The following is a 13,192-nucleotide window of genomic DNA, read 5'->3' on the forward strand; positions in this document are numbered from 1 at the left end:
GGAATCACTGAGTAGCCTGGATCTCTTTAAAAAGGTGGCCATAGGGGCACTTGGGTGGCTCAGTCGGTTAAGCGTCCTACTTCAGCTCAGGTCACGATCTCGCAGTTCCTGGGTTCGAGCTGTGCGTCAGGCTCCGTGCTGACAGCTAGCTCAGAGCCTGGAACCTGCTTCGGATTCTGTATCTCCCTCTCTCTCTGACCCTCCCCTGCTCACTCTGACTCTCAAAAATAAATAAAAAACATTTAAAAAATTAAAATAAAATAAAAAGGTGGCCATAGATTTAAGCTTATGTCTTTTTTTGTTCTTTGTAGATCTCCTGGAGCAGAGACCTTTCACAGTACTGCATTCGCCTCTGAACTGCTCAAAGGGTCAGAGTGCAGCTCCGTGGTTACTTAGTTTATTGGAATTGTATTTCTCTCTGAAAAATAAAAGGTATGGTAGATCCAGAATGACTCTCCTTGACTCTTTTTCCCCTTGTCAAGCTACTCAAATTACTCTGATTACACTAACCAAATTTTGATACTTCACTGATGTCAGTCAAAGCACTTCACATTTTCTCATTTAATAAATTCAATGAGTGGTTAATGGATACAAATCACAGTGCTTCATACCAAGAGAAACAGAATGAGATGTGCTATTTGTTATTTAAGAAGAGAAAAATAGAGGCACATAAATACTGAAAATAGAAGAAGAAAAAGTTAAGTGCTACAAAGAACTGCAGATAAAGCAATTTGCCAACAATGTCTCCCAGTTGAGAGTGTTGGGCTTACTGCCATTTTTCAAGGCTTCTGGGAAATAAAAAAAAAAGTTACCCAAACATGGTTAAAACAGTTATGTTGTAGTTCATATTTATGAACATTGTACATTATATGTTTGCAGAATAAAAAAAGGATTCACAAGAAGGATGTAATTCACAAAGACTGTGTGTTTGAGGCTGGAGGCCCAAGTTAAAAGTTGACTGGTAAAGGGATTCTCATGTCCCTGTTTTTGGGTCATGTCAGTGTCTATCTGAGCCTCTTCATGATGGTGAGGGCAGGACCAGCTGGCCCTCCCACTCCTGGCTGCTCGGTTTCCCAGACTCACTCAGTGCTGACTCAATAGGACTTAGAGACTGGCTGCTGATGTAGAGTCCCCAGTAGCGTCTCACTAGAAAGTTATAAATACAATGAACAGGTCTTTGAATTGTAGGGGCACCTGCGTGGCTCAGTAGGTTGAGCGTCCGGCTTTGGCTCAGGTCATGATCTCATAGTTTGTGAGTTCAAGCCCTGCACCAGGTTGTGTGCTGACAGCTCAGAGCCTGGAGCCTACTTCGGATTCTGTGTCTCCCTCTCTCTATGTCCCTCTTTGGCTAGTGCTCCCTGAAAAATAAATAAGCATTTAAAAAATAAAAATAAATAAAAGTACCCACAAAGTGTCCCTCACCATATTGCAATGGACCAGGACAGTGTTAGCAAGGGCTAATATGTGGGCAGAGTAGAGCTGTGGGTGAAAGAGGTTGCTCCCAATAAGAGGTACTGGGAGACGGAGACCTTGAGCCTGACTACTAATATGGGTCAGATAAGACCTACAGGTGTGATCATGCTAGCAATGTGCTGTCACACAGAAGGCAGGCACTAAGGAACTGTTTCACCTACATGGCCATTCAATAGATGCCTTGTTATGAATGGATCCCACTCCAATCAGACTTTATCACCACTACCGATGACACCATGCTCTTCACGTCACTGATGACTTGCAGGCCACTAAACCCAACAGTATTTCTCAACCCTCATTTTAATTACTTACCAGCAGTTGTTGACACAGATAATAAGACCCTTCTTGGAACATTTTTGTCATTGCTTCCAGGATACCAGGTAGATGATTCTTCATCTAACTGACCACTCTCTGTCAGTCTCCTTTTTGGGGTCTCTCCAACCTCTCAACATTGGAGTGTTCGGGGTCTCTGTTCTCCCATCTCCTCCTACCTCTGGCTCTACTCCGCCTTGGAGATCTGGGCTGAGGGCTCTAAGTATCATGTATATGCCAATGACTATCAAATGTATATCTGAAGCCCAGACTTCTCTCTCAGACCCACTTTTCCAACTGCTTACTTGACATTGCCACTTGATAGTAAGAAGCATCTTACACTTCCTATGCTCAGGCCCCAACAAATGTCTCCCTATCCTCAGTCTGCCCCAATTGCAGAAAATAGAAATTCCATCCTTCCTATTGCTCAGCTCCAAATCTTGAAGTCATCCTTGACCCCTCTTTTGTTTTGTTCTCATACATGATACCCATTCCATTAGCAGATCCTACTGGTTTCTACCTTCAGAGTATATCCCGAATGGTACCACTCCTCACCACCTCTGCTATTTCCACCAGGCCCAAGCACCATCTTCTCTTGTTTGGGTCCTTACAATTACATCTTATCTGGACTCTGCTCCTACCCTTGGTCACTGTAGTCCATTTTCAACGCAGTAGCCAGATTAGCCTTTCAGAGTGACTGGTGGCTCAGTCAGTTAAGCATCTGACTCTTGGTTTTGGCTCAGGTCATGATCTCAAAGCTTGTGGGATCAAGCCTGGCATAGGGCTCTGCGCTGACAGTGTGGAACCTACTTGGGATTCTCTCTCTCTTCTTTTTCTGCCCCTCCCCTGCTCATGCTTTCCCCCTCTCTCTCAAAATAAATAAATAAACATTTAAAAAATTTGAAAAAAGATTAGTCGTTTCTAAATGCAAGCTGGATCATGTCACTCTTCTCAGAATCCTCTGATGGCTTCCCATCTGTTATGGGCTAAATGTGTTGTGTCCCCCCCAACATTTATATGTTGAAGCCCTAACCCCCACTACCTCAGAATGTGACAGGGTAGAAGATAGAGCCTTATGGGGGACTAAATTAAAATGAGGCCATGATGGTGGGCACTAATCCAACCTTACTGGTGTCCTTATAAGAGAGTTAGGACACACAGAAAGACACCAGGGATGTGCACCCACAAAGAAAAGACCATGTGAAGGAGCAGGAAGTAGGTGGTCATCTGTAAGCCAAGGAGAGAGTCCTAAGAGGAAACCAACATGGTGGGCACCTTGGTCTTAAATTCCAGTCTTTAGAACTGTGAGAAAATAAATTTCTGTTGCCACAGCGTCTGTTTTTTTCTGTTTGTTTGTTTGCTTGTTTGTTTATGGCAGCGCTAGCAGCTAACACACTGTCTCTTTCAAAGTAAAAGCCAAAGTCCTTATACTGGCAGCAAACTTTATTATATAAGTTTCCTATTGCTGCTGTAACAACTCACTACAAGCTAAGTGGCTTAACACAAAACCAACCCATTATCTTACAGTTCTAGAGGTCAAAATCTGAAATGGGTCTCACCGTTGGCAGGGTGATATTCCTCCTGGAGGCTCCACAGGAAAATATGTTTCCTGCTCCTAGAAGCTTCCTGTGTTCATAGCAGCATTTTTTTTCTCCATCAAAGCCAACAGTTGCATCACTCTGCTTCAACTGGCAATTCTCCTTTTTCATGAACAGGGACCTTTGTGATCACATTGGGCTCATCCAATAATCCAGGATGATCTGTCCATCTCAATGTCCCATGATTTGCAAACATAATTCTATCTACAAACTTAATTCCCCCTTGATGAGTAATAGAACATAACCATAGTTTCCAGGGATTAGGATTTCTCTTTGGGGGGCCATTATTCTGCCAACTATATTCATCATCTCTGCTACTTCTCTGACCTCATCTCTCTCTACTCTCTCCTCACACCCTCTACTCCTGCAACACGGGTCTCTTTGCTTTCCTAGAAAAGACCAACTGTGCCAAGCTGGTTCCCACTCAGAGCCTGGTATTTGTTGTTCCCTCTACCAGGAGTGCTAGCCTCAGATGTCAGCAGGTTCCTGCTGTCCCTTTTACATAAGGATTTGCCCTAAACTTCCCATAGAAAATAACAACGCTGCCTTCACTATCCCCTCCTCCCTTTGCCTATGTTATATTCTACATAGTACTGGGGTGCATTGGATGTATTAACTTGTTTATGGTCATTTCCTCACTAGAATGTAAGCTCCAGGAGCAGAGACTCTGCTATAATCACTGTTGTCTCCCGGCACCTGAAGTAATGCCAAATAAGTAGTAGGGGCTCAATAAATATTTTCCAAATAAATTGAATGCAAAGAAACATGCACATGCCTAAAACTAAGTTACACTTTTAAGCTTAACAAAATATGGATAAAAATTTAATTTAGGAGTAAAAACAGAGCTGCCATCTACAGAAAACCTTAGACATAGAACAGTAATCAGTAAAAGTGTAAGCCACCACCATAAATGCCTGGGAGACTCCCCAAGGCTCTTTGTGTATGACATGCATCATGTATTGTTCCTTTTAAGGCAGGAAATAGTGGCTCTCAGGGGCATCCTAATTGAGAGCTTATTTGTTATGACTTTGAAAGTGGGTGCTAGGGCCACACAATTTGCATGTAGGATCTGAGGTTTGGGGGAAATCATTGTGGGTTCTGGTAATTCCTGCCCCACGAACATAAAAATACTTACTTCGGGGCAACAACAGGTTTTGCTGCTGGTGGAATGTAATTTTGTTTTTTTGCAGCTGGAGGAAGAGGACTTAGCCTGAAAATGCAAAATAGATAATGAAAAAGAGAAAATAGATATTCAGAAACCTGTTTTTGCTTTCCCAGATTAGGTAGATCCCCATGATGATCCCAAATGAGAATACATGCTCTGACTGCTGAAATCTTTAGTCAGGAAGGTCTTGGGGGGGGGTCTCTAGAAGAAGACTTGAGGGGGTTCACTTCCCAGGGGGCCCTGGGTTGGCAGCTTATCCCCCAGATCCCAAAGCTCTTTTCCCCCCATGGGGGGCTATGGGGTCCTTTATTTGGAAGCTGACCTTTCCTTGCTGCACAAACTTTGAGATGTCTTTGTTTTTATTTATTTACTTATTCATTCATTTATTTGTTTGTTTGTTTATATTGAGAGAGAGAGAGAGAGAGAGAGAGAGAGAGAGACAGGCAGGCAGGAGGGGGCAGAGAGGGAGGGAGGGAGAGAGAATTCTTTTTTTTTTTTTTTACAAATAGTTTATTGTCAAATTAGTTTCCACATAACACCCAGTGTTCATCCCCCCAAGNCTGCCCATTTCTTTACTGGGTTGTTTTCTTTTTGGGTGTGGAGTTTGGTGAGTTCCTTATAGATTCTGGATATCAACCCTTTATCTGATATGTCGTTTGCAACTATCTTTGAGGGAGAGAGAATTCTAAGCAGGATCCATACTGTCAGCACAGAGTCTGATGTGGGACTCGAACCCACAAGCTGTGAGATCATGAACTGAGCCAAAATCAAGAGTTGGATGCTTGCTTAACCAACTGAGCCACTCGGGCACCCCTGAGACTTCCTTATTTAAAATGAAACTTAACAGAAGTTCATGGGGTAAGGGAAGGGGAAAAAATAGTTGCAAACAGAGTGGGAGGGAAGCAAGCCACAGGAGACTCTTAAATACAGAAACAAACTGAGGGTGGATAGCAGGGTGGGGAGAGGGGGAAATGGGTGATGGGCATGGAGGAGGGCACTGGGTGTTGTATGTAAGCCAATTTTACAAAAACTTATATTAAAAAATAATACAAACAAAACCAAAAAGCCGTATATATATAAATAAAATGACACTGAGTCTAAGTAGGACTGGTAAGAGCAATGTGCTGCCAACAGGCTGTCTGGGAAAGCTGTGCAAAGCTAGGCTTTCTGGCCTTCTTGGGATTTTGTTGCCTAGTTGGCTGTTTGGATATATTGAAGAGAAAGAGGTCTGCAAATGAAACTCAAAGGGCCATGTTCTACTCCATCCATATAATCCTTACTTGGGCTTCCCTGTGAAGGTCTTGGTTGGTGGCTGAGGGGTCTTGATTAGCTTCCGTGGTCCCAAGTTCCAAGGGTCCCAGCAGGTGCAGTAGATGAGAGGGTTGGGGTACATGGCTGGAGGTCAGGAGGAGTCTTGGCTACTATTTCGGGAGGTCTTGGTTGAAGTGAGAAAATAATATCAGAGACTGAACACCATTCAGAGTCAAAGCAACACTTAGAGACAAATTAGGAAGGACCCACCAAAAGCCCAAGTACAGATGATAAATTCTGAGAGCTGTTGATCTGGTGCAGGGTCTTGACTATAGAATAACATCTCGCCCCTAAAAACCCAGTGGACTTGACTTGAAAGCAATTTAAAATTTGTCATCATTGAGTGCATACTGTGATCCAAGGATACAATAAGTGGTCAATTATTGTTATCCCAATTTTACAGATGAGGATACTGAAGCTCAGAATGATCACAGAGGTAGCAAAAAACTCCTAGGCCCTTCTTCCATCAGGCCACATTAGTTCTCACTGAAATGAGGAGAAATCCCTACAGTAGATCTTGCACAGAACTTCCTGAAAAATTAACTCTGTTGCTCAATTACAGTGCAAATGAATGTCTCAATTTCTCATCCCTGTTCACCTGCTTAAATTATAGATCAAAACTCTTCCTTCTTGGCTCCATAAAAACAAAGCCAAAAATCCCCATTATAAAGGTCTGCGTGAAAGACAACCATTAGATAAACATGAAGACTTGACCACACTTGTTTATCTTCTTTATTTTCCAGAACCCCACAAAAATGGTAGTACAGGATTGTGAGATAATAGAAAAAGTATATTGGTCTCTGCCCCCAGTTCCTGACACAGGGCTCCAGAAAACCTTGTGAATCCCTAAGTGATAAGAGCACTAGGAACATCTGTTGTTCTAATGAGGCAACTCTGGGTGGGCTCTGGGATGGGAGCTAGTCACCAGAAAAACCAAGACATGTTTAAAAACTTGGAGATACCAGCCTCAGCTTCTGCCCCCATCCTCCTGGGAGGGGAGAGGGGCTGGAAATGGAGTTAATAACTGATCATACTGTGCGGAAGCCTCCACAAAACTCTCAGCAGTATGGGATTTGGTGAAATTGGGATTGGCAAAGACATCCACACTCAGGGGGATGACACACCCTGACTCCATGAGGACAGAAGCTCCTATGCTTGGGACTCTCCCAGACTGCTCAACGTATGCATTGCTTCGTCTGGCTGCTCATCTGTATCGTTTAGCATATCCTTTAATAAACTGGTAAATGCAAGTAACTGTTTTCCTGAGTTCTGTGAGCTGATCTAGTAAATTAATTGAACCCAAGGAGGGTCACAGAAACCTCTGATTTCTAGCTGATTGGCCAGATGCACAGATGAAAACCTGTATTTGTCATTGGCATCTTTGGTGGGGGTGGTGAGTACAGTCATGTGGGATTGAGTCGTTACCTGTGGGACCTGGTGTTATCGCCAGGTGGATGGTGTCAGAATTGAGGACACCAGCTGGTGTTACAGAGAATTGCTGGATGGGGGGGAAAACCACATACATCTGGTGTCACAAGTATTGTGAATGTGGTAGTCATGAGAGAACAAAGGAGGCACACAGGAGGAAGAACTGATTTTTCTCCTAATTCGAGGACTGAAAGAGGTTTAATTTGACAAGAACAGGGAGAATGGGAAAAGAAACAGAATTGCACCAGGGCTGTCCATGCAAGTTTGACACATTAACTCTCCTATCAGCACACTATAGGAAGCTGCAGCCTACTGCAAAATGGGTACGAACCAGAAGGGGCCAGTTCCCACAGTGAAGGCCTCTAAAGACTCAGGACATGGAACTGGTAGATTATTGGATAACACTGATAGGCCTCTGGCAGATTTGTTGGAACACACAGTAGGCCAGAAAACGTACCCTCCCCCCCAAAACATGTCCATGTCCCCATCCTTGGAACCTGTGGATACGTGCAACAAGAGGACTTGCAGCTGTGATTAAGTCAATGCTCTTGAGAAGGGAGATTATCTCAGATTATCTATGTGGGCCCAAGGTAATCATAAACCTCATTATAAGAGGGAGGGTCAGAGTTAGAGAAGAAAATATGGTGGTGGAAAAGGAGGTAAGAGTGGTTGAGGAAGGACCACAAGCCAAGGATTGTGGCCACCTCTAGAAGCTGGAAAAGGCAAGGAAATGATTCTCTACCGGAGACTCCAGAAAGAACCAAGTCTTGCCAACACCTTGATTTTAAGCCAGTAAAGCCCATTTCAGACATTTGACCTCAGAACTAGAGAATAAATTTGTATTATTTTAAACCACTAAATTTGTTACAGAGCAGTTATAATAGGAAACAGAACAATTGGGGTGATATTACTAATAGAAACGTAGAAATCTAGGGAGTCTTGGTGGCTCAGTCAGTTAAGTGTTCAACTCTTTTTTTGTAAAAAATGTGGGTTGTGTTTTTTTTTAAATGTTTTATTTATTTTTGAGAGAGATAGATAGAGACAGCATGAGCAGGGGAGGGTTGGAGAGAGAGGGAGACACGGAATCCAAAGACAGGCTCCAGGCTTTGACGTAGCTGCCACCACAGAGCTTGACGCAGGGCTGGAATCCATGAACCGTGAGATCATGACCTGAGCTGAAGTTGGACGCTTAACTGACTGAGCCACCCAGGCGCCCCAAGTGTTCAACTCTTGATTTCAGCTCAGGTCATGACCTCACAGTTTATGAGATTGAGCCCGAAGTCAGGCTCTGCACTGAGGGTGGAGCCTGGCTGGGATTCTCTGTCTCCCACTCTCTCTGCCACTCCCCTGTTCACGCTCTCCCACTCTCTTTCAAAATAAATAAATAAACATTAAAAAAAAAAAAGAACGTAAGAATCTAAGAAAATAAAAATTATGTAATGACTCTAGGTTAAAAATATTATGTGAGAAAGTAAACATAGTTATAGTAAGGTATACTATCATATATGTTAATATAAACACTTAATCATTTAAAAAAAGTTAATTTTTACTACAATGGAAGAGCAGGGGAGGGAATGGAGGGAGGATATATGTGCTAAATCCTCATCTACCACACCAGGAAGTCAACAGACAATGTCTAAAGCTAAAAAGCGACAAATAGAGTGGAGGCAATTATTCAGAAGTATGATGTTAAATTCCAAAAGAAATAGTTACAAGAGTTGAAAATAGTTGCCACTAAGGAGGCTGCTAAAGAGTAGAACTCAGAAGTGAGGGGCAGGGAGTGGTGGCAAAATCTCTAACTTTCCATTAATAAACTTGGAACACAATTTAATTTTTAAATGATATCAGTGGATTGTTTGATAAAAAATAAAAACCAATACCAAAAAATGTTAGGAGAACCAAAGACCAACAGGATTACAATGATAGCAGATTTCACTCAAATTTCCAAGTCAGTGACTGGTTTCCAATAGTGCCCTAGAATAAATTTGCTTAAGAATCAGCTGAAAAATGAAACAAATGTTTTTCTGTAGCATGACCGATGCTTGAGAAACCCGGCTATGTGGTCTAATGATTTTTAGAGCTAAAGGGAATCAGAACTTGAGTCAATTTTACAGATGAGGAAATTGAAACTCAAAGAGATGAAGTGATTCCTGGGCCACCTGTAAATGCTCATTTAACAGCAAAAATACTTACAGACCCTTGCTGTGAGTACTGTGCTAGATGCTGGGGGATAAAGAACACTTGCACTATGTCCTTAGGAAAACTGTGGTCAGGAGGGTACCATCAGAAAGGGAGCTGAAAGGCCAGAGATGTGGCCCTGGAAGAAAGGCAGAATGTGCAGGTGGAGGTACGTACAGAACGGGCTGGGCCCTGGTGCTGGGTGGCACCAAGGTCAGGGCCAGAAAGGAGGCCAAGAAAATGGGTAAGCAGTGAGGGCCTAAAGACCAGATGACAAAGCCGCCATATGTAGCTGTCTGCGTTCTGCTGTGCATGGGGACCTAGTCAGGAGATCTCAGGGACACAGGGTCAGAGAAGCAGTTGGGGTGGAGTGTCCTAGCCAAGAAGATGATGCCACAGGGGCTAGGATTCAGGTGAGGGTCTGAAAGGAAGATGCAGCAAGAGCAAGAGGGAGGCTTTGCTGGTGCTTTGGACCTTGTATCTGCTTCCTGCAAGGACAGGGGCCAATCCTGAACTTAGGGGACTTAGCGGGAGTCCCTGGCACAAAAAGTGAGAGGTTGAGGAGGCCAGCTCCAAGCAACTGCCTTCTGTATTCAGTTTCTTGCATGCCCAACCGGACTGTGTGGTTCTTGAAGGGCAGGACTCCACTATGTCATTCTCTGTGTCCCCATGGAGCCTGGCAAAGAGATTTGGCCACAACGGTATTTGATAAATATTTGTTGTCTACTAAACTGAATGGCTGTAACCACAGGGACTGAGTCAACAAGGAGAAAGGAGATCCACAGATGAACTGCAAAAATGTAACCATTGTTACAATGTTATGGATATTAAAAATTAGAATTAAAGAACCAAAATGATTGGTAAATTATTGAAGAGTAATATTGAAGTAAAATATTGAAGAGTTTTGCATAGATTTTAGATGATTATTTTAAAGCCTATGGGAACACAAAGAAATGCTTAAGAACAAAGATATAAAATGATATATACGCAATAGATACAACACTTGATCTTAGCCAAAAGGCTGAAAAGTGATGTATGCAATAGATACAATTACATACAAGTATGAACCTATATGTACAAAAGCTAGAAAATAATGTAGTAAAAGATGAAAATTGGGTCAGAATATCAGGATTATGGTTTTTTTCTCCCTCCACAATATTGTTAATTTACTTTTTATTTTAAAGTTGACTCATTTTGAGAGAGAGAGTGAGAGAGAGCGAGCAAGCGGGGGAAGGAAAGAGGGAGAGAAAGAATTTCCAGCAGGCTCCAAAATGGGGCTTGAACTCACAAACTGTGAGATCCTGACCTGAATCGAAATCAAGAGTCAGACACTTAACTGAGCCACCCAAGCGCCCCCCTCAACATTCTTTACTAAAATTTTCCTTGCATTTTTGAGTCAGGTGGGCCTGATTTTGCATGACAGCTCCTCTGCTTCACTGCTTGTAGGACCTCAAGACATTTACTTTTACTTTTCTGAGTCTTAGTTTCCTCATCTGCAAAATGGGGACATGGAAGTTTATGCCTCACTGGGCTGTCACGCAGAAGAAATGAGGCCACATCAGAAAAGCTCTTGGCATGCTACCTTGTATACATTAGGCTCTCAAAACCTGGTAACTGAGTTTAGGAATATTATAAACCCTAGTGATTTTTTTGGTATACAGAGCTTTTTATCTCTAATATTTGGAGATAATAGGTTTATTTGTGTATGTGTTAAACTGAAATGGGCTCACTGTAAAGGAAATCATAATACAGGAAAGCCTCAGGGGCCAAAAATTATCTGAAGTACTAACACCTAGAGATGACCACTGAAAATATTTTGGTTAGTAGTTTCTAGAATTATCTCTAAAAAACAGATTTAAGTAATTGTCCATAAATGGGAAAAACTATACATGCATGCTATGTACACTTTTAATCAACATTTTCATGAACTTCTTTTAATGTCAATAACTGTAGAGATATCATCTGTTTTTAATGTTTTATTTATTTCTGAGAGACAGAGAGAGAGGCAGCGTGAGCAGGGAGGGTCAGAGAGAGAGGGAGACACGGAATCAGAAGCAGCTCCAGGCTCTGAGCTGTCAGTACAGAGCCCGACGCGGGGCTTTAACCCATGATCCATGAGATCATGACCTGATCCGAAGTCAGATGCTTAATCAACTGAGCCACCCAGGCATCCTGAGATACCATCTTTTTTTAAATAGAAAATTAAAAAATGTTTATTTTTGTGTGTGAGAGAGAGAGAGATCAGGGGAGGGACAGAAAGAAAAAAAGAGAGAGTCTCAAGCAGGTTACACACTGTCAGCACAGAGCCTGGTGTGGGGCTTGAACTCACAAACCATGAGATCATGACCTGAACCAAAACCAAGAGTTGAACTCTTATGTCACCCAGGTACCCCGACATATCATCATTTTTTAAACTTCAGTTCACTGTGGAGAAATTTTTTTTTCCTAATAGTTTATTGTCAAATTAATTTCCACATAACACTCAGTGCTCATCCCCACAAGTGTCCTCCTCCATGCCCATCCCCCCTCCCCCCCACATCCATCAGTCCTCAGTTTTTGTCAGCATTCAAGAGTCTCTCATGGTTTGCCTCTCTCCCTTTCCCCCACCATTTCCGCCCTTCTTCTCCCCCTTGTTCCTCCGTCAAGTTCCTCCTAATCCTCCTATACGTGCAAACATATGATATTTGTCCTTCTCTGCCTGACTTATTTCGCTCAGCATAACACCCTCAAGGTCCATCCACGTTGCTACACATGGCCAGATTTCATTGTTTCTCATTGCCATGTAGTATTCCATGGTATAGATAAACCACATCTTCTTGATCCATTCATCTGTTGATGGACACTTAGGCTCTTTCCATGTTTTAGCTATTGTGGAGAGTGCTGCTATGAACATTGGGGTACATGTGCTCCTATGCCTCAGCACTTCTATATCCCTTGGGTAAATTCCTAGCAGTACTATTGCTGGGCCATAGGGTAGTTCTATTGTTAGTTTCCTTAGGAACCTCCACACTGTTTTCCAGAGGGGCTGTACCAGTTTACATTCCCAACAGTGTAGGAGGGTGCCCGTTTGTGGAGAAATTTTTTAAATGCACAAAAGTAGAGAAAACGGTATAATGAAATCACCCATTATCCAGTTTAGCTCACTGGATGACAGATCAGAGCGTGGAGCTGCTTCTGATTCTGTGTCTCCCTCTCTCTGACCCTCCCTGCTCACGCTGCCTCTCTCTCTCTCTCAGAAATAAATAAAACATTAAAAACAGATGATATCTCTATAGTTGTTGACATTAAAATCTCATGAAATTGTTGATTAAAAGTGTACATAGCATGCATGTATAGTTTTTCCCATTTATGGACAATTACTTAAATCTGTTTTTTAGAGATAATTCTAGAAACTACTAACCAAAATATTTTCAGTGGTCATCTCTAGGTGTTAGTACTTCAGATAATTTTTGGCCCCTGAGGCTTTCCTGTATTATGATTTCCTTTACAGTGAGCCCATTTCAGTTTAACACATACACAAATAAACCTATTATCTCCAAATATTAGAGATAAAAAGCTCTGTATACCAAAAAAATCACTAGGGTTTATATTAGCAATTTATGGCTAATTTCATTCATCTATACCCAGCCCATTCTTCTAACACCAGATTATTTTAAAAGAAATTCATAATTCAAATTATACTTAAGGCAAATCTATAAAACAAGTTGAGGATTGATTTCTATATCAT

The 13,192-nt window shown here is 42.2% G+C and overlaps 1 protein-coding gene across 1 annotated transcript in view; it reads right to left on the bottom strand.

The window, feature by feature from the left end:
* The window catches only part of FLACC1 (flagellum associated containing coiled-coil domains 1), a 38,508-nt gene that overhangs the window by 23,568 nt on the left and 1,748 nt on the right, over positions 1-13,192 (bottom strand). The window contains exons 2-3 of the mRNA XM_077747603.1: positions 5,829-5,983; positions 4,519-4,593 (exon numbers count right to left, since the gene is read on the bottom strand). Of these exons, the coding sequence (XP_077603729.1) occupies positions 4,519-4,593; positions 5,829-5,941 (188 nt within the window). The 5' untranslated portion in view covers positions 5,942-5,983. The remainder of the gene's footprint in view (positions 1-4,518; positions 4,594-5,828; positions 5,984-13,192) is intronic.

This window comes from Crocuta crocuta, unplaced genomic scaffold (assembly GCF_008692635.1).
Source record: "Crocuta crocuta isolate KB4526 unplaced genomic scaffold, BGI_CrCroc_1.0 scaffold159, whole genome shotgun sequence".
Taxonomy (NCBI): Eukaryota; Metazoa; Chordata; class Mammalia; order Carnivora; family Hyaenidae; genus Crocuta; species Crocuta crocuta.